The following is a 22,400-nucleotide window of genomic DNA, read 5'->3' on the forward strand; positions in this document are numbered from 1 at the left end:
AACCCGTTGGGCCCAAACCTCTCCTGCATTGGTGCAGCACCCTCTTCCTCCCTTCCCTCCACCCCCTCCCTCCCCCTCCTCCCTCCTCCCCTTCCCCCTCCCCTCTCCCTCCCCTTCCCCCTCCCCTCTCCCTCCCCTTCCCCTCCACCCCCCTCAACCCCCTTTGTTCTCCTTCCTCCCCTTCCCTCCCTCCACCCCCCCTACCCCCTCCCTCCCTCCCACTCCCTCCCTAGGACATAGATTTAAACTTTAAAATGTGAATAACTTTAAAAATATAACACCGATTTCTATGAAACTTCTTCAATTAGCATCAAAGGGACGACGGTGAGCAAGGTGGGCCTAAAATTGTCGCGCTATCGTGTACTGTTTTGGCTGTAGTTCAGGAACAAACAAGAGTTTCAGTATATAGATGCTGTTCATGTTGGGATCAGTTTAAATATGAATTTTATTGGATGTTAAATAGTTTTAGAAAAGGATAGTACTGGTACTCAAGTTAAGTTCTAAATTGGTGCAAAGCCAATTAGACAGGATCTTTCAGAAGCTGATTGGGGAAGGCAGTTTGAAGTCAAATGGATGTCTGGTTAGTGAGAGGTTTTAAAACACGAGAGGAAAAATTCGGAGTCAGCATATTCCTGTGAGAGTGAAGGGTAAGGCTGGCATTAGTAGGAAATCCTGGATGACGAGATATTGAGGTTCTAGTCACGAAAAAGGAGGCATGTATCAGGTAAAGGCAATTGGGATCGTGGATTCCTTGAAGAGTATAGGGGTTGGAGAAATAAACATGGGAAAAGGCAAAAAAGGGATAGGAGATGTCTTAGGTGGTGAATTTTATGGGGAATCTGAAGAGATACTATAAATATATTTTAAGGGAAAAAGAGAACTAGGGAGAGAATGGGGCACCTCAAAGACAAACTGGGCATCTATAATTGGAGGTGTTGGAGATGGGCAAGGTCCTTGCTGAATATTTCCCTATTTTTAAATTCCCCAAAAAGATAGAATTTGAGGTAGAAAGGTAAGTCTTTTAATGCCCAAGAATTTTACCTCCTCAGTCCTATTGCAGAATCTTTGCCAAGAAAATCCAGTCTTCTTTTGGCTTCATAGATGCTGCTTGGCCCTCTAAGTTCTTCGGGTGTTTGGTTTATTGTTCCAGATTACAGCATTGCAGTCTCTCTTATCCCTAAGTATTTAACTTAGTCTTTTTTCCATGTTATAAGATTCAGAAAAGTGGTCAGTGAATGCCATTGGAATTTTACTGAATTTATTAAAAGTGTAAAGTGTTTGTGTGTTGGATGATTATAAATTTTAGAAGAACCTTGATTGATTCGTCTTCTAAGGAGAACACTCCGTGTTTTTCCTCATTATTTGTTCAAATACATCATTGACAAAAACTAACCCTGGCTGTAATAAAAAAACACAAAGGCCATATAAATAGCTTCTTTCCCTCTGAGAATGTAAAATTAGTTAATAATTTAGCAAAAGGTTAATGTTGACCAAGCTTTGAAACTGCAGCAAATCATACAGTTAAGTTGGAAGCAGCACTTCTGGATCTGGTTCATGGACAGAAGAAAATAATTAAAGTTAAAAAAAAGAATATCACTTTTGTATGCAACACATCCTGCATCCTCCCAGGACTTGAACAGTGCCAGCAGTATAGTTGACAAAGTTTTAATTGTGATATATTTTATGTTGGTGTACTTAATCATCATCTTAAATAATCTTTCTGGGCAAACTTGATTTAGCAAAAATGCCATGTACATGTGCGAATATATGAATGGATGAGTTGTTACTTTAGCTCAGCGTGCCAGGCAGTGAATAGTTGTGATCAACAGCTGAAAACCCTGTTTAGCAAACCATGAATATTTTGATGTTTTATAAGTGATCAGTTGGTTCTGGTGCTTAGGTTATCATCTCATTGGCTGAAAGATAAAAAGCGGCATAAGTACTGTTAAAATCTTTGTCAGTAGCCAAGCGATGAAGTAGTTCTAAGCATAAAGTGGCATTATTTAGTTTTTTAAAAAAAACACAGTTGCCGGGTGTTCGAGAGGTTAAACTAGAACTCTATTTTGACCTGGTATTGCCTCATGGCATTTCTGATGCTTGTGTGCAAATTAAAATGACTTCACTAACTAGATGCAGCGAGTCTGAGAAAATCATTTCCATGTTTCTCAAGCACGTTAGTACCATTGTAGAGGTGCACTCGTTGTGTAAACACTCCTTTTTAAAATTAACCAATACAGCCCCGTCGCTCACACGCGCAGCCCCGATTTCAAATTTCAACCGCAATTTCTTTTGTTCTCCGCCCACACACGATGGCCCGCTTTTTGGACCGCGTGATTGGTCGGCCCAATGTCCGCCGGCACACCAAAGCGGCCGATCCAGTGGGCAATGAGCACGTGCACATGTTGCAGTGGAGGTATCTGAGAGCGGGACGGCTTCCGGCCATCTCGGTCCACAATCATGAAAAGGTGGGTTACATCTCTGAATGGGGGCAATGGTCCAACGATGTCGACGTGGATGTGGTCGAAGTGCCGGTGTGGCAGGGCCTAATTCTGCAGTGGCACCTTGATGTGTCGCTGAATCTTTGAGGTTTGACGGGGGATGCACGCCCTGGTCCAGTTGCCGACCTGTTTGTGCAACCTGTGCCACATGAACTTGGCTGCCTTCAGTGCCGTTGTTGCCCGGATAGAAGGGTGAGCCAAACCATGAACGGTGTCGAAAATCTGGCGGCATCTGGCCACGGGGATGAGGGGTCTTGGCTGGCCGGTAGACACATCACAAAGCGTGGTGTCAGCGGGCCCGAATTGCACATCCTCCAACAACAGGCGTAAGATGGTGGTGCGGTAGGCTAGCATCTCCTCATCCTCTCGCTTTGCGGCCACCACGGCCGTGTAGTCGACGCCCGGGGCCAAAGTGTGGATGGCATTGATGGCGGTGCAGGACAACGCATCTGCGACCCGGTTGGACTTGCCAGCGATGTGCTGGACGCAAGTTGTGTATTCCGACATGTAGGCCAAGTGGCGCTGCTGTCAGGATGACCAGGGTTCAGACACTTTGGCAAAGGCAAACGTGAGCGGCTTGTGGTCGGTGAAAGCTGTGAAATCCCTTCCCTCGAGGAAGTAGCGGAAATGCCGGATGGCCAGGTAGAGAGCGAAGAGCTCCCGGTCGAAAGCACTGTATTTCTGCTCGGGGGATCTCGGGTGACGACTGAAAAATGAGAGGGGCTGCCAGCTTCCATTTATCAGTTGTTCCAGCACTCCGCCCACGGCTGTGTCAGATGCGTCAACCGTGAGAGCTGTTGGCGCGTTGACCCGTGGATGTGCCAGCATCGTTGCCTTTGCCAGTGCCTCTTTGGCGTTGTTGAACGTGGACGTGGCTGCGTTGTCCCAAACTAGCTCTTTCGGCTATTTGGCCAGGGCCTTGAACAGCGGTTGCATGATCCTGGCGGCTGCTGGCATGAAATGGTGGTAGAGGTTGACCATGCCGACAAACTCTTGGAGTCCGTTCACCGTAGAGGGTTTGGCAAACTTGCGAATGGCCTCGACCTTGGTCGGGAGTGGGACCGCACCGTGCTGGTTGATGTAGTGGCCAAGGAAGCTGATGGAAAGAAGGCCAAACTGACACATGGCAAGGTTGCTGGCCAGGCCATGCTCATTGAGCCTCTGGCAGAGCAGCCGAAGGTGGAGTTCCTGGCGAGAGCAGCTGGCGACGAGGATGTCGTCGAGGTGGATGAACATGAAGTCCAGCCGTGTCCGTGAGCCGTTGGAAAGCCAGGGCGGCGTTCGTGAGGCCGAAAGGCATCCGTAGGAACTCAAAAAGCCCGAACGGGGTGATGAGAGCCATCCGGATGGACCGGAATCTGATGGTAGCCACGTATCAGGTCGATTTTGGAAAAAATCTTGGCGCAGTCCAGATTGACCGTGAAGTCCAGGATGTGAGGGACAGGGTACCGATCGGCCATTGTGACGTCGTTGAGACACCGGTAGTCCCCACAGGGTCTCCAGCCCCTAGATGCTTTGTGGACCATGTGTCTGAGCGGCACACTATGTCCATTTCCTCCATCTTGTGGAACTCGTCTTTGGCCAGTTGAAGCTTGTCAGGGGGGCAACCTGCGTGCATGGAGTGGTAGTGGTGGGGATATGGTGCTTCACCCCATGCTTGGGGCTGGCCGTTGTGAACTGGGGTGTTACGATGTGGGGGAAATCGGCCAAGATCCTGGCGTACTCGTTGTTGGAGAAGGTCACCGAGCCATGATATGGCGCAGTCAAATCGGCGTGGCGCAAGGCGATCGACTCGAACATCTCAGAATTGACGAGATGTTCCTTCATGTCGACCAGCAGGGAGTGCGCCCATACAAAATTGGCGTCCAGCAGCGGTTGGGAGACGTTGGCGATAGTAAAGTGCCACTTGAAGTGAAAGTAGTTGAAGTTGAGCGGGATCGTGCGGACCCCGTACGTCTTGATGTTGCTGCCGTTGGCGGCGGCCAGAGAAGGCTCCCTTTTTCTGGAACGTGTTGGCCCCCGATGGGGGCAAAACACTGACCTCTGCTCCCATGTCCACGAGAAAACGCCTCCCCAGATGACGATCTCAGGTGTAGAGGTGTGATGCTTCTGGCCGGCCGGAGGAGCTGCTACTGGCGGCCGGCCGAGACGTTTCCCGGATGCTTGCAGGGTGGTTGGCATCGGCGGGCCTCGGAACCCCACCGTTGGTGGTAGTAGCACCACTCTTCCTTGCTGGCATCACTCGTGGCCAGCATCACTGCCGCGCCTTCGGTCGAGGCTGGGCCTGGCCGCTTGACCTGCCGAGGCACCGCCGCCACCCGGCTGATGGTGGCGCCACCCTGCTGTTTCGCCAGCCACAGCACGTCCACACGGGCTGCCAGCCGTCGGGGGTCGGTGAAATTGTCGTCCGCAGGCAAATGTCCTTGGGCATCTGCTCGAGGAAAACCTGTTCGAACAGGAGCCGGTCTTGTGTCTGTCCATCAAGGTGAGCATTTCATCCATAAGCATGGACGGCTTGCGGTCGCCTAAGTCATCCATGTGTAGGAGTCTGGCCGCCCTGTCGCTGTGGCTGAAACCGAAAGTGCGCATGAGCGTTTTGAGGCCCTCGTACTTGCCGTTGGCTGGTGAAGGTAATTGATTATGCGCCCGACGGTGTCCTGGTCCATCACACTGACCACGTAGTATTATTTGGCTACATCAGCCGTGATCTGGCAGATGTGGAACTGGGCTTCAGCCTGTTGAAGCCACACGTGGGGCTGTGATGTCCAGAAGGCGGGCAGTTTGATCAAAAGTGTGTTCTGCTGGTCTGGGTTGTCGGCTGCAGACATGATACAATCCAAAATAGGATGTTTTGGATCGTGGGGGTCAACACTGTAGAGGTCCACGCATTGTGTAAACACTCCGCTTTTTAATAACCGATACAGCCCCGTCGCTCACACGCGCATCCCCAATTCAAATTTCAATCGCAATTTCTTTTGTTCGCCGCCCACACACGACGGCCCATCCCCTGGACACTGTGATTGGTAGGCCCAGATCACGCCCAGTCCACGCGAGAGTTCGAGCCCGACAAACGATGGTTCAAAACCAAAATGGCAAGCCTGCCACATCATCAATATTTTTGCCAAATGTTGATGTAAGAAAAGTGCTCACTGAGTTGCTATTTGCAACTTTACTTGATTCATAATGGAATCAAAATATTTCAGGAATCATGTCATTTAAATCACTTTTATCTTCAATTGTGCAAATGGCCCTGATGTTGTGCTCATTGGGGAGATATCTGCAAACCTCTGCCTTTGGAGGAGCTGAGGTACGTACCTCTCTTTTCCAATCGGGTTGCTGTTGGAATCAGTTCAAAACAAACTGCTGTCTGACAATAATAGCGTTATCGATTTCACCAAGCAACCAGTCACATTGAAGGATTCCTGACCAGGATAGAAAAAGTAAAACAAATTAGCTATTATTTTAAAATATTACAGAGAATGGGAGAAAAAAACTTTTAAAAGATTTGAATATTTATAAAGAACAAATGCAATATCTAATCAAATACTAGAATCAAGAACCTTTTATACAGGCTGAAAATTGCACCTCTGCTGCAGCAGCTCTTTCATGCTACCGAGTCAGCCCTCAGCACTTATTAAACCCACTGCGTCGACTGGAAAATAATGAATGTCTATAGTGAAGCAGCACTATAACATGAGGTATACCTGTACTCTAAGGGGCATTGAGGATCTTTTGATACCATGGAAACATTGCAAGAAAATATCGAGCTCTTGAGGAGCAGAAATGGCCAAACCAGTGTTTGCAAGATAGCATTTCAATGTGTTTTTTCTATCTTTTCTGAACTTTGGTACGAATTAATTCATAAGCATGGAAATGTCAGCACAGTGGGCATGCTTTGTCTTGACACTGTAATACGTGATAGTGTCAAGAACATTCGACTGAATTTTAATTTTGTTATATTTCAGCATTGTAATTCTAAAAATGAATTCCTGTTGATGTGGGTTATGGTTTCCATTAGTAATCCCAAGTAAGTTACCTTTAGTGGCAATGCTGAAGTGTCTTTAGTCACAACAGGCCGATCCCTAGAATGTGCATGATGTGTATGTCAACTGAAGTAGATACTATTTTGGCCAAATGTCTCTCACTCATGTGCACATGCTATAAAAATTGCTTTCCAGTATTTTATTTGATGTGATGACTTGGAGTCATTATGTGATTTTTAAAACATTTTTAAACAGTCCATATTCAAAGTCCATGATACTGGGAAGAATTCTATTTTAATGTATGGTTTGATGTCAATGCAATTTGCTTAAATATACTGTTTTCCGTAAGTTGCTTTTGTCTTTAAAGCAGTATTTATTGCTAAAAAAAGACATTAATGATTCTATTTACTACTGTCCTTTTCTATCACCTGTGATATTGGAGTGAATAACCTTGTGTAGAAATGTAACTAACAAGATTTGGCTATTTTTTTCAATTGTTTTTGTGAAGCTATTTTAGTTTTTAAATCTATATACAATACAATACAATACAATACAATATATCTTTATTGTCATTGTACCCAGGGGTACAACGAGATTGGGAATGCGCCTCCCATACGATGCACTAATTTAGGTAATTTAGACAGCAGCAACCCAACGAAACGAACAGTTGTAACAGTTTTGGACAGGGTAAAGTGCAAGTTGATCTATGCGTTGTGGCCATCCGGCTCAGCAGGACCGGTTCATAGCAGCTATGGCCCTGGGGATGAAGCTGTTCCTGAGTCTGGAGGTGCGGGCATAGAAGGCCTTGTATCGTCTGCCCGATGGAAGGAGTTCGAACAGACTGTTGCAGGGGTGTGAAGAGTCTTTGTGGATGCTGGTGGCTTTTCTGAGGCATCGTGTGTTGTAGATGCCCTCCAAGTCTGGTAGCTGTGTTCCGATGGCCCTCTGAGCTCTATGGACTACCCGCTGTAGAGCTTTCCTTTCTGCCTCCGTGCAGCTGAGGTACCACACAGGGATTCCATGCGTTAGGATGCTCTCTATGGTGCAGCGGTAGAAGGTCTTCAGCAGCTGTTGGGGTAGACCAGACTTTTTCAGTGTTCTTAAGTAGAACAGTCTTTGTTGTGCCTTCTTGACCAGCGCAGCAGTGTTATTGGACCATGTTAGGTCCTCCGAAATGTGAGTGCCCAGAAACTTGAAGCTGGACACTCTCTCCACACTGACCCCATTGATAGAGATCGGGGCATATTCCCCGTTATGTGACCTACGGAAGTTGATGATCAGCTCCTTGGTCTTGGTGGTATTTAGGGACAGGTTGTTATCCGAGCACCAGTCCGCCAGGTTCTGCACCTCCGCTCTATAGTTTGTTTCATCCCCGTTGGTGATCAGCCCGATCACCGTTGTGTCATCTGCAAACTTGACAATGGTGTTGGTGTCGAATGCAGGAACACAGTCGTGTGTGAAGAGGGAGTAGAGCATGGGGCTCAGAACACAGCCCTGTGGTGTGCCGGTACTCAGGGTGATAGTGGAGGACAGGTGCGGGCCCATTCTCACTGCCTGCGGTCGTTCCAGCAGGAAGTCCAGGATCCAGTCACATAATGACGAGCTAAGGCCTAGCTGGTGGAGTTTGGTGATGAGCTTGGTGGGGATGACCGTGTTGAAGGCGGAGCTATAGTCTATGAATAGCATCATATGAACAGTATCTCATTATTTTGAAATGTATGAAATAGTTAATGACATGGTTTATTTATATAATCTTGAGTCCAGTTCAGCACATTTTCAAAGAGTGCATTCAAATCTAGTTGACCGCAGATCACCTGAATATCTGAATATAATATTTACATAATAATAATGAGATTCCAGGTGACACTGCTGCTGAGAGTGAATTTAAAATTCTGTATTGAAGTTGGTAATAATTGTTCCAGAATTTAGTTTTGCTAAGATGAATTCAGTTAAGAAATAAATCCGTACCTACACCATGCAAAGTGGAAAGTGACATTCTAATTCTAGTTTAGCACCAATGGTCAGGAATGCTTTGCTTTTCAAAGCAAAATAATTTTGAATCAGAACACTGGAACATTTAATGTTCAGCTTTTGCTCAAAATTATTCCTGCACTTGTTTAGTGTTTATATTGTAAAACTGCTTTGCTGTAGTGGATCACTGGGTACCTGGGCATGAACACGTGGACATCTTTAAATATCGTAATTTCTTAAAGCAATGGAGTGAAAGTAATATGTGCAGGAAAAGTCATAAACTTGTTTGTACCTGCCTAAAAATGATTTGTGAAGTTCAACAATCTTAAACTATAGCAAGTATGAGATATCCTGAAAGAGTATGTACAGTATATATTGTAGCACTGATCTCTGAACCAGGACCAATACAAGTAGAGCTGCAAAGTTGATTTTAATGTGCCAAATTAGGCTGTGGTTTAGAACTTCAGTTTCTGCTGCAATTTTGACGTTGGGTTATATAAATTTCCTATCGTATTTAAGAGTGGCAACATTGAGCCGTTTCATTGGAATGCCTGTAAATCGATTTTATTATTAAAATACACTTTTTATCTGTGTCTTTCCTTACTGTTATTAACCTGATTTTAAATCCCTAAAATTAACGAAAACAATAATAAATAATTAACTGGCTTTATTTGTATACATGAGACAGTTTCTTAGTAATTTTTTTAATATATCAACTTTTGAAAACGTACAAATTAGTACGTGTGCTTAATTTGAAGCTGGGAGCCAACATTGACTCAATAAGCCATACGGCCTCCTCCTGTGTCTTGATTAGTAGGTTATTCACTGTGTTAAATAGTCTGTTCTACGGGCTGAAAAATTACAGAAATTTGTTGTACTCTAATTTCCTGTCAAAACCAAGCAATCAAAAAATAGCCATTGGACTGGATCATGCTCAGTCTGGCCTGCAGTCAGCTCAGTCTTAGTTAGCCTTTGTCACAGGAGTTTAAAGGGAAGAGATTTCATTGGGACATCGAAAGTTCTGAAAGATTGCTTGACAATATAAATGGTTAGGTGATTCCCCTTCTGGGGAACCTACTTCTTGCATGCATAATTTCAGAATAAGAGATTGCCTCTAAAGATCACCGAGGTGGATTTTCTTATGAGGGTAGTGCATCTTTGATACCTAAATCATTGAATGCCAAGATAGATAAGGGAGAGCAAGATTGTGAGGATCAAATTGGAATGAAGAGCTGTGTTCAGATCAGGTCAGCCATGATCTTACTGAAGGTTTGAACAGCTTTGAGGGTAATTTGGCCTTCTCCTGCTCTTATTTCTCAAAGTTCTTATGACAGTCATGGATATCTGTTCATCAAGGCACAAATATGACACCAAGGTCACTAAGAGCAAGTCTTTGATGATTGAATGCCAAACATATTTTATGGCACATTGGCGGCAGGGTAAAGATTTTGAGGTGGTTGATAAAAGCTGTGAAATCCACAATAAAGAATTCATAGCACTATGATAAACATTTATTTTTGGGAACAATACAACAGCAGGATGACATATAAACCCTGTGAGATGTCTTTTGCTGGAGGAGTTCCACTTGAAAAATCAGGATTCCCAACATGATCTGCCTCTTTGTGAGCAAAAATAGATTTTGTCAGTCATCAAATAACTTCCTGCAAAAAAATAAGATGATATTCCATCTAGCTTTGGTTGGTGAGTTTCAACACTTCACACTAGCTGTCTGCATGTGGGATCCCTAATCAACATGGCAGTTTTGCTTGCGTCAATGGTGTAGACCAATCCTTTCTTTCTATTTTATGGTGATTGATGAATTTGGGTCTTTATGCTATTTTCACTGTTATTAAAAGGAATCTCAGCCACTGTTGAGGGGAGGGATACATTTGCAACAATATAAATTCTTGCAGTGTTCACAGTCAATTTGAACAGTACCAGAGCTATTATTAAGGAAAGGGTAGTCCACTCTATTTTATTGGCAGCAATACTCGGGGGGAAAAAATGGTTATTCAAGGCAGAAATAGATTGTAAGGGAGAGAAACTGAAAAGTGGGATGAACTCATAGTTGTCAAAGAAAGAATACAGAAAGTACATTGTAAGAAATAGAAAGTGGATAAAGAGTAGGGAAAGATGAATGGAGGTGCATGGGGAGAAGTGCTAATGGTAAACAAATATAGAGAATGCTAAAAAAGCCAAAAGAAAACCCATGAGAGCAGAGAACCCGGTGAGCATAAGGAAAAGAACGTCATCCCAAGCTTTTGTTGTGGAACAAAGACCATTCATAAATCAGTGGAGTTCAAGCAGTCAAATTATTCGAGCACTTTGACAGATCATCATGACATGCAGCTTGGAGAGGATGAAATGCAACCTTTAATCCAGACATGTTTCATATATAGCTGTCAATATTCTTGTGTAAGTATTGGGCCAGGTCCCTCATGTTGTCAACCATTATATATGGCCGCTGTTACCTTCTCTATGGGTATCCTTGTGTGCTGGGGTTTCATCTGATTGCCCACCTCTGCTAACACCAAATATGATTCCCACTTGCCTGTCTTTTTAGGTGGTTCCCTGGCATATTCTGTTCTGGCATATTCAAATAACAGGGACAAATCAATGTGTTTTACATGTCTACTAAGGTGATTATAGCTATTTACGACCAGAGTACATGGTTACATTTTAGTGTTTTCAGGCAACTTGCTGCTAAATGTATGTTATTGAGTGATTTAGATGTTAGGTAATTTTCATTTATTCTGTGGGAGGGCATATTATACAAGTGCTTTCTGTAAAACCATTTCCTTCCAAGAATCTCTGAGTTTGAATTAATTGCTTGAAGGAAGAATGTTGATATCTAATGCCATACAGTTAGAAGTTTTGGATAAAATGCTGGGGATTTACTCATTCTTTAAACTGTCATATCAGATTATTGGTAATTGGCTAGGAACAGATTTTGCAAGGACAAATTACAGTGGTACTGTGGGGGAATGGGGGGTGCGATTGCAATATTTAACATATATTTGAAGGGAATTTCTGCTTATCTGGTACTGGATACCGGATAAACATCTTGACTAATCGGTGAGAGTGAAAAGATTGAGAAAGGTAGTGGAGGCACTGGTATATATGTGGAATCTGACATGTTTTATTGTGTTGGCAGTGAGAATATGGTTGAGTAGGGAGGGATGGTATGGATATGACCTTCGCTCAGTCCGCCTTAACCAACCTGATCGCCCGGTGGCTGAGCACTTCAACTCCCCCTCCCACTGGGACCTTTCTGTCATGGGCCTCCTCCAGTGCCATAGTGAGGCCCACCGGAAATTGGAGGAACAGCATCTCGTATTTTGCTTGGGTAGCTTGCAGCCCAGCGGTATGAACATTGACTTCTCCAACTTTAGATAGTTCCTCTGTCCCTCTTTTCGCCTCCCCCTTCCCAGTTCTCCCTCTATCTTCCTGTCTCCACCTATATCTTTCCTTTGTCCCGCCCCCCTGACATCAGTCTGAGGAAGGGTCTCGACCCGAAACATCACCCATTCCTTCTCTCCTGAAATGCTGCCTGACCTGCTGAGTTACTCCAGCATTTTGTGAATAAATACCTTCGGGTTATGGATAGATATAATTTTCCTCAGTAAATTATTAAATTTCTTTAAAACCGTTTCCATATACTTTTTAAACAGGTTTATATAACCTTAACCAACAAAACCCTACACTTTTTTTTAACAAGTTTTAATATCTGTTGCACATTGTTATTTTTGTACTTTTCAAAACTTAATTTGTCTGATTTTGAAGTGTCTCTGATGCCAAGCTGAACTTTCTAAAGCTTATGAAATTAATGGACATTTATTTAAAACATTTTCTTGCAGTTTATATTTACAAGTCAAGGTAAGATTTGTAGCCTAAAACAGAGTATTTGATTTAATGACATCTACAATGCATTTTGTATTTTTCTTTAGATGACAGCATCTCTGGTGCAAGTACATCTGATGTCCAAGACCGCCTTTCTTCCCTTGAGTTAAGGGTCCAACAGCAGGAGGATGAGATCACAGTTCTGAAAGCAGCCCTGGCAGATGTACTGAGGCGCTTGGCTCTCTCTGAAGATCAGACTGCTTCCCTGAGGAAAACATCACCTGGTAAAGGTGCATACATACTTAAACCTCCTCATACATAATTAAACACTATTTAACGCCATATTATAGCAAAAGAAAAATCCTTACTTTGTGTTGATTTAATCTTTTTTTTTAAAGTCAATCTGTTTTATAGTAGCATTTTATTCTTGGGAAGCTAGAGATGGAATTGACAAAATGTATACCAATATTTTGGCTGCTTACATTCCTGTGGCAATGGAGCATTAATTTGCCTCTTGCATAATTGACTGCTCCCCAGGCAATTAATTGAGATTTATTCATTCTTTAGTCAAAACTTTCTTAGGACTGCAGATGTAGGTGGTATTTTGCACTTTTTTTAATGTGAATATCTTTATGGCCGTTTAAGTTAAGTGATCTTGTCAATCCTGAATAACAAAAATGTATATAAATTGAGATCTGAATCAAAAGCAGAAATTCCAGAGGCTTGCCCGCAGTAAGTGGGCACAATGTCTCTTAAATACTCTCTCATTACCATCTCTCCTTTCCACTTGCCCAGGATTGTTTGATAAAATTGTTCAATAATGATCCCTCTATCTTAAGCTTCTACTCTGCATTCATGAATTGCAAGGATTCTTTACATTCTGTATACTTTTTCAGCAACTTGATCATGCAATTCAAGTCTTTTTTTCCTTAAAGTCTTTTTATTTTTGAATTTCAGAAACTTGCCAACATATACATTTTTTTTCCACCCATGACTGTTTAGGGGCCCATTACACATTCCTGGTGCTGCATTTCTCTCTTTTTGGCTTTGTCTGTTCAGTTCATAAGGCCTTGATGGATTTTGTATAACAATTTATCTCTTCCAACATTTGGATTGTTTCCTTAACTAATATTGAAACATCTCTTTTTAACTTACTAGTTAGTTTGAAAACCCTATAACCAACAATGTGGAGCTGCCACTCCTGTTCACCTTTTAAACCCATGATTCAACGGTAACCACAGTATCACTTATCTAAATATGCCCTCACTTCATTGACTCTTCTTGGATTAAAGCTCAGTACTGCAAAAACATTCGCTTTTTTTATTCGAAGGTATAACAAAAAGCTGGAGTAACTCAGCGGGTCAGGCAGCATCTCAGGAGAGAAGGAATGGGTGATGTTTCAGGTCAAGACCCTTCTTCAGACTGATATCAGGGGGGGCGGGACAAAGAAAGGATGTAGTTGGAGACAGGAATACAGTGTAAGACCTGGGAAGGGGGAGGGGAAGAGAGGGACAGAGGAGCTATCTTTTTTTATTCCAGTCTTTGCTTCCGTTCCTTTCTATGCTCATGTCTCTGCTTTTCAGCCTTGTTTTTAAAACCCTTAAATTTTGCACCCAGTTTGGCCTCTCTCTGTTGTGAAACTGTGTATGGCTTATCGGTATTACAAATAATGACATCCTCAAACAAAGCCAATAAAGGTCTCCACAAGGATATTTGTCCCGGAACTGTTGAAATACAACCTACCTTCCTTACCCTAAAACTGGTCTCAATCTAAAACCATCTTCTCCCTTACACCATCAGTTCAGCTGTTCATACATTTGCACTATATTTCTGTTTTTGTATGCACTGGCACTAAGCACAGGTACCATGTGTCTCTGCATTACGGCAGTTCAGGTAATGAAAATTTGCCCTTACAGAATTCACAAATTATTCCCAAAAGGTTTGAAATAGGGATTAAAAATTCACTTATGGATTTTATATGGAAAAGTCACACCGTTATTTTATACAGAGAATTGACACGGTAGCGCAGCGGTAGAGTTGCTGCTTTACAGCGAATGCAGCGCCGGAGACTCAGGTTCGATCCTGACTACGGGTGCTGCACTGTAAGGAGTTTGTACGTTCTCCCCGTGACCTGCGTGGGTTTTCTCCGAGATCTTCGGTTTCCTCCCACACTCCAAAGACGTACAGGTATGTAGGTTAATTGGCTGGGTAAATGTAAAAATTGTCCCTAGTGGGTGTAGGATAGTGTTAATGTACGGGGATCACTGGGCGGCACGGACTTGGAGGGCCGAAAAGGCCTGTTTCCGGCTGTAGATATATGATATGATATGATATGGCATTAGCTGTATGAGTGGTTATCCAAAACACAGTAATTATCTTGACTTTCCCACATGGTAAAGGGAGTGAATCAATTGGTCTGAAGAGCTCTCAATGCCTCCGTTTACAAGAATAAAAACAAAAAACAAATACAGCTTTTCTATATTGCTACATGGTTATGTTAAGAGTTTATTGGATTATTATCTCCTTGATTTAACCCTCATAACTTATTTTTTTATCATTCACAAAATGGGCCGAGTCATGTCCGAGCTAGCCCACTTACCATTATTCCCTCTTAATTAAATTTCTATTACTAAAAGCCTAAACCTTGCTATTCAAGCACTTTACAAGCATTCTAAGCTACATTTTGTGCAAAGGTTCTATTTGAACTTTTACAACATTTTCTGAACTGTTTACTTAATCTTCTTTCAATCTATACATTTGAATTTAATATTTATGTTGCACTATAAAGATTTCCATTTAGCCAGTGCAATTGCTTTTCTTTCATGGTTGTCAGAGTGATGAAAGAATCCAGAACAGAATTTACTTGTGTTTTTATTTCTTTGAACTTTGACAACTTGGCTGGTGTCCTAGTCACTAGTTACCAAAGTTTATTTTATTGATCTTTGAATACAGCTGCTTTCTTTTTATGAAAATTAAAGTTACATGCCTAGTTTGCCTGACGTTCAGGTGATTTGTGATGTTAATTGACATGATGGGCTTGTTGGCTTCAATGATGAGAATAACCATTTGGAAGAAACGTTTTCAGTTGATCCATGGCCTTTCGCCTATATAGCCTTCATGTGGACTTAGAGTTAAGAAGATTATTTGTGACTATTTTAAGCTTTTAAAAGATGTATTTGTATGTTTGCTGGAAGGGCTAAGGGAGAATTATATTTTGGTGTTGTGATGACTGTTTACATTGAAGGATTGATGAGTCTAGAAAAAATATGTTCAATTTATTGTAGAGACTGCACAGGCATAAGATTAAAAGGGATTGAGGTGTTGGAATGGAAATGTAATGGGCTGGGTCACATTTGATCTGGTCCACTGTTCCCACTGCTGCACATTTTTTGTGGCCTTGTGGATTGAAACATCCTCCAGGTCTCATTCCCACCACTTGTAACTGCAGCTGAGGGGATAGATATGATCTAAATCTGGCCCTCAGTACAGGATGTCAGTGCTTTGCCCTCAGACTCACAATCAGATTCACTTACATAATCTAGCCCAGAAGTATTGTTATGTCACAAAGATACAGTTAACACACATTTACTATTGGGAAGAAAAATACTGAGATTTTTTTTTCCTTTAGAAAAGCGTTTTAAACACTATGATGCTCAACTTAAAAGAAGATATTGAAGTGTCTACAAGTGAATATTGCTTGCCAAATGTAGAGCCAATATCTTCTCAGCACACACTATACCAAGAACATGGGCAGTACTGTGGCACAGCAGTAGAGTTGCTACCTTACAGGGCCAGACACCTAGGTTCAATCCTGACTACGGGTGCTGTCTGTATAGAGTTTGTGCATTCTACCTTTGACCGCCTTGGGTTTTTTCCAGTGCTCCGGTTCCCTCCCACATTCCAAAAACGCAGGTTTGTCAGTTAATTGGCTTCTGTAAATTATCCTTGGTATGTAGGATAGAACTGGTCTACAGGTGATTGCCGGTCAGCATGGACTCGGTGGATTGAAGGGCCTGTTTCAACATTGTATCTCTAAACTAAACTAAAGAAGTTGACTTCTTGTGGAAACCTATGTGTACTAAATATTTTAGTCTTTTAACTGTAGCCTGAAGAGCAATTAAAATAAATAGGTTATTATTGCATTCATTCCCACTTTTGGCCATTTAATAAGTATGGCAGGTCTGATTTTAACAAAAGATTTTATATCAACTCTTTTTAAATGGGGACTCTTTTATAAACCATGACCCCTTAGTTCTAGATTCTACCTCAACCAAGTCCAAGCAAGACCCTTCAGGACCTTGTATGATTGAATCATATCAACTCCCACTTTAAACTCAGCAGACACAAGCTCAGACTAGCAAATCTTTCTCAACCTGACCGCCTACCCATTCCAGATTCGAGACTACTCTGAGCTGTGCCCATTGCATTAACATGGGTCATAAAGTCATACAGGATGGTAACGGACCCTTTCTCCCGACTCGTACATGCTGACCAAGATGCCCCATCCAAGCCAGTCAAATTTTTGTCTGCATTTGGCCAGAATCCCTTTAAACCTTTCCTACCCATGTACTTGTCCAGATGTCTTTTAAAAGCTGTTATAGTATCTGCGTTAACTTTCTCCTCTGGCAAACTTGTTCCATATACCCACCACCCTCTGAGTGAAAAGGTTGTCCCGCAGATTTGTATTAAATCTTGCCCCCTCACCTTTTTTTAAATTCCCTTACCCTGGGTAAAGGACCATAAATTTTACCCTGGGTAAAATGTCCTTAAATAAAAATACCAACACTATTCATTGAGCTCCAGATATGGTCACACCATACATTACTAGATCATACATTTGTATTATTTTCCCTTGGCGAAAAATACAAGTTCTTCAAATACAAGTACAAATACAAATAGGCCCTTCAAATCACCTGCTGTGCCCACATGCTTGTCTTTTGTGAATCATGATCCGCAACGTCTCCCATTCTCCTTCCTTTCTTTATCCCGTCTTCCATCTGCTTCTTTTCCCTTTGTCTCACTTTGGTTCAGGTAACTCCATCACCATTTAACCCTGATTCTGTGAAAAGCTACCTTGATTGTAAATGGTTCTGTAGTGCAAAGAATATTTTGGCAAAAAGACAAAATTTGAAAAAACTGAAATATGTTCAAGTTTAGGCAGTTATTAGGAGTCAGAAAATAGATGTTGGAGTATTGCCACATTCTTAAACAAAACCTCATGACTTGGTTCAGGCTGGGTTTAGTGGCCACAGTTTCCCCTTGATTCGTGGCGTAGGTCAAGCCAGAGATGGAAGCAAATAACTTAATCCAACAGAAAATATGAATTAAAGCTGCTTGATCACAGGTTTCAGTTGAAACTTTAAACCACTGCCAAAATGCCAACAGAGCCTTAAATATTTCTGAAACTATTCAAAGTAGAGGAGGATAATTGTTCATCTTGAAGAACATTTATTTGAACTAACATCACTGAAGCAGATTATCTGGTGCCTTTTTTTGTTTCTGGTTTAGGGACGTTGCATTCAAGTAATTTGCTGTTTTTCCCTACATTATGGGAATAACTTAAAAAATACTTGATTGGTTGTGACACACCCTGCAAAATCTTGAAATCTTAAAAGGCATTATAAATAAAAAATATTTATTGCCAATGAAGGAGACAGTTAGGGGTGTATGATCCTAATTGTCAACTCAGAACAGAGAAAGAACCTGAAACAACAGCACTTTCTCTTGATGAGAGTGGGAACTTTATCCAGAAACGTGCAGTGAGTGGAGGAAAGTAACATATAAGTAAATAACCAAGTGCACTAATAGTTTATACAAGATGAACACAAGAATCCTTTAATAACAAATCTAACAGGAAATCTTAACAGTTCGATTTTGTAGGTTGTAAAATGATGTCCTTGTCTTATTTCAGGACAGCCAGTCTTACGTGAAGCCTATTCTCTGTCATGTATAACCAATGGGAGTTCAATGACTAGAAAACCAATGCACAGTTCGGCTCTATCTGTTGCCAGGAAGGAGACACTCGCTTCTGTTGCAAAAAGGTACAGATATTTTCTTGGTGAAATGAAAATTGAAAAAAAAAAGCATTTTTGAGGCATAAAATTGTAAAAGTTCCATCCCTTCACATTTATCTGCATTCTTTAGACGAATCAACATATGTTTTAAACTGTTGATCAGTCTTGTCTTTGGATTCAGAGTAACTACTGAAAATGCTGTTGGGTAAACCATATAATTGCAGACTTGGTTCCAAATATAAAGAGCAATTGCAACCATATCCTGTACTGAAGGTAAATTTGCTTTTGGCCGACTGGAATGAAAGAATACTACCCCTCATTCTTGTGAATAACCGTAGTTACAATTAAGATATATATATCAAATTGACACTCTAAAACTGGCTCACCAATATTGCCCAACAGGAACTTCTCAGCAACCTGACTAAAATTAGTCCTAATGGTTCCCATAATTACATTATAAAATAACGTTGATCTTTTGCACAATAATATAGCAAATATTGAAAGAAAAGATTAACATTTTTTCTAACTCGAGTGTTCACTAGACACGAGAGATACTGTACCAAATTAATTTACTAAACCTTCCCTTGCTTCGTTCAGAGCTATTAAAGTAAGTGGCTACTATGATTTTCTGGAGCTGATCAGGCTGGAATTAAACAGTTCTGCCTCCCTCCACCTTTACCTCCAGAGACAATAATGGCAACTCATTAACCTTTGATAAGGTTCCGTATGGTCGTCTGCTCCAGAATGTTAGATCATATGGAATCCACCAAGATCTAGCTATCTGGATACAGAATTCGCTTCGTGGTAGGAAAGCCTTTTTTTCAGAGGTGTAGAAGTTTCTGTACTCAAAGCAGGTCCGTATCTTCACAGTGAACGGTAAGGCCCGGGTGAGTGTTATCAAACAGAATGATCTAGAAGTACATGTTGAAGGTGTCACAAAATGCTGGAGTAACTCAGCAGGCCAGGCAGCATCTAGGAGAGAGGGAATGGGTGACGTTTCAGGTCGAGACCCTTCTTCAGACTGATGTCAGGGGGGCGGGACAAAGCAAGGATATAGGTGGAGACAGGAAGTAGAAGTACATGTTTATAGTTCCCTGAAAGAGACATTGCAAGACGAAAGATGTCAATAAGCTGAAAAGAGTGCAGAGAAGAATTAAGAAGATATTGCCAGGACTCGAAAGCTTGAGCTATAGGAAGAGGTTGGGCAGGCTATGAGTTTTCTGTCGAGCACAGGAAGCTGAAGAGTATTCATAGAGAGGCATATAAAACCATCAGGAGAATAAACTGGGTGAATAAAGTCCTTTTTCCCTCAGAAGGGGAATCAAGAACTAGAGGGCATAGACTTTAGTAAGAGGGGAAAGATTTATTAGGAACCTGAGGGGCAACTTTTTAACTCCGAGGATTGTGGGTATATTGAATGAGCTGCTGAGGAGTTAGTTGAGGTGGGTACAATAACAAAATTAAGAAGATTCTTTGGCCAGGTACATGGACAAGAAAGACTTGGAGAGATATGGGCTAAACATAGGCAAATAGGATTAGTTTCGATGGGACATGTTAGTTAGCATTGACGAGTTAGGCCAAAGCCCCTGTTTTCATGCTATCTGACTATGATGTGATCTTCTTCAAGGCCATGTTTTTTTAAGGGGCATGATTGACCTTTTTGTAAAATACCCAAATAAAGGGTAATTGGAGAGATTCACTGTGACCTAAAGCAGTGGTGTTGAATCCTTGAAAATTTTGTAAAGTTGCTGACATTTCTGATGCGTGGAAACTAAAAGAATTTTGTTTTTATGATTTAATGTCAATTAAATGTATTAACTCTACTGTGCACATATTGTCCTTCATGTTTACATTCCCAAAGGTTTGGTTACCCTCCAGCATTAAGCTATTTATTTAGGCTGAAAGTAATTGTATTCTGATTCCATTCAGTCAAAACCTTTCTTCAGTTGTTGGACAATAAGTACTACACTGTCAAGTTCACAATATTGTTTTTGCCTCCATTAAACCTTGAAATATATTTTAGTTTGTTTAATGTAAATGCATTGAATTCAAAACATTATTGAGTGTGTGTTGATTCTTGCCAATTATTGGTTACCTTTCCCAGAGAAGTATACCAAAATGCTGGCAGTTCATAACTTTGCCTGGATCATTAAGGCCAAAATTAATCTAAATCAAGTTCTTCTGATTAATATGTTTAAACTCTCCTTAATTTGTTTATTCATACAATCATAAAAACAATTAAGATATAGAAAGAGGCCAGTTAATCTACTGTGTCCATGCCAGTCTTAAAAGGAGCTTCACTCTTAATCCTTCCTTTCATTTGATGATCCGTATTCTTGCAATTCATCGCACAAGCAAGTATGCATTCCTCAGGACATTTGATAGAGGGCCTGGTATCTGCCTCAACAAGCTTTCAAGCAATGAGTTCCAGAACTCTTATCACCACTCATTGGGTAAAACGTCATCTGCCCTCTTAATCTTCCACTTATTGTCGACATGGACTTTAGTGAAGCATTCGATAAGGTTCCTCATGGTAGGCTGACCCAGAAAAATAAAAGGCCTGTCCCACTTAGGCGACTTTTTTGGCGACTGCCGGCGACTGTCAAAGTTGTAGCAGATCGCCGAAATTTTCTTTTACCCGACGACAATGACCACGACAATGCCGAGTTAGGTCGAGATTACACCGTCTTCTGAAACATCGCAAAAATTTCCACGCTGTCAATGCTTCTCCGGCGTCCTGATTTTCGCTGAAATCACTGACAAGTCAGTAAGTACTTGAGAGTTTTGAACTATAACACCTTGTATAACAAGCTTCACTGCAACAAGGAATAAACTGGATTTACTTCCAGTTTACTAATAGCTGTATTAAAATAAAATAAAATTTATGTGGATCAGTGGATTTTTGTGAAACGTGTGTGGACATTCTTTGAAAATATAAGGGAGACGCATATCTGGTTTCTGGGTTGCATATCTGGGTTTGGAGTCCACTTTAAATGTAATGGCTGAGGCCAAAAAATCGCGAAAATTCCCACGCTTACCTGACCGTCAAACTGTCGCCTCCAATCTACCTGTCAAATGTCCTGACGGTAAATAAATTGGTTAAACACAAGGATTTTATGGTATTTTGAAATGACTTTACTTATTTTAATATTATGTGCTTCTAAATGCATCTAAGAGAACCTATCAAACCTGGGGACAGACCTGTCCCACTTTGGCGATTTTAAGGCGACCGACAGCCTAGTCGCCGGTAGTCACCTTAAAATCGCCAAAGTGGGACAGGCCCTTAAGGCACATGGGATCCATGGTGATTTGGTAGATTGGATGTAAAATTGGCTTGGCCATAGAAGACAGAGGGATATTATCATGACTGGAGGTCTGAGGCCAGTGGCATTCTGCAAGGATCAGTGCTAGAACCTTTAATATTTTTTGTGTAAATGATTTGGATGAAAATGTGGATGGGCTGATTAGTAAGTTCACAGACAACGCTAAAATTGGCTGGGTTGTGGATAGTGAGAAAGGCTGTCAAAGGATATAACAGGATGTAGATCTTGGAAATATGGGTGGAGAAATGGCAGATGCTTGTTTAATCAGGACTAGTGTGAGGTGTTGCCCTTTGGGAGCTCAAATGCTCGAGGAAAATATACAGTAAATTGTAGAACCCTTAGGAGCATTGATGTACAGAAGGATGCAAATTTCTTGCTCCCTTAAAGTGACAACACTGGATAATTTGGTAAAGAAAGTAACACCATGCTGTGATCGGTCAGTGTATTGAGGGGAAAAATCAGTCATTCATGTTGCAGCTGTATAATACTTTGATTAGGCCACATCTGAAGTATTGTATCCAGTTCTGATCACTGCATTACAAAAATGGATGTGAAGGCTTTGGAGATGTTATAAAAGAATTCACCACAATGTTGCCTGGATTAGAGGATATTCGTTATAGGGAAAGATTGGACTAACTTGTCAACACCTTTGGAGGCTGAGGTGCGATCTGACATAGAATTATGAGTGGCACAAATAGGGTAAATAAACAGAGACCCATTCCCAAGTGGGAATATCAGGTATTTGTGGGTTTAGCTTTAAATTGAGACCAG

General features: G+C 41.7%; 1 protein-coding gene across 5 annotated transcripts in view; it reads left to right on the forward strand.

Moving 5' to 3' along the window:
- Positions 1 to 22,400, forward strand: part of eml4 (EMAP like 4) — a 161,442-nt gene that overhangs the window by 58,795 nt on the left and 80,247 nt on the right. For all 5 annotated transcript variants that reach the window (XM_078404972.1, XM_078404973.1, XM_078404971.1 and 2 more), the window contains 2 exons: positions 12,400 to 12,582; positions 18,204 to 18,333. In XM_078404972.1, coding sequence (XP_078261098.1) covers positions 12,400 to 12,582; positions 18,204 to 18,333 — 313 coding nt within the window. The remainder of the gene's footprint in view (positions 1 to 12,399; positions 12,583 to 18,203; positions 18,334 to 22,400) is intronic.

The sequence above is a fragment of the Rhinoraja longicauda genome, chromosome 9 (assembly GCF_053455715.1).
Source record: "Rhinoraja longicauda isolate Sanriku21f chromosome 9, sRhiLon1.1, whole genome shotgun sequence".
Taxonomy (NCBI): domain Eukaryota; kingdom Metazoa; phylum Chordata; class Chondrichthyes; order Rajiformes; family Arhynchobatidae; genus Rhinoraja; species Rhinoraja longicauda.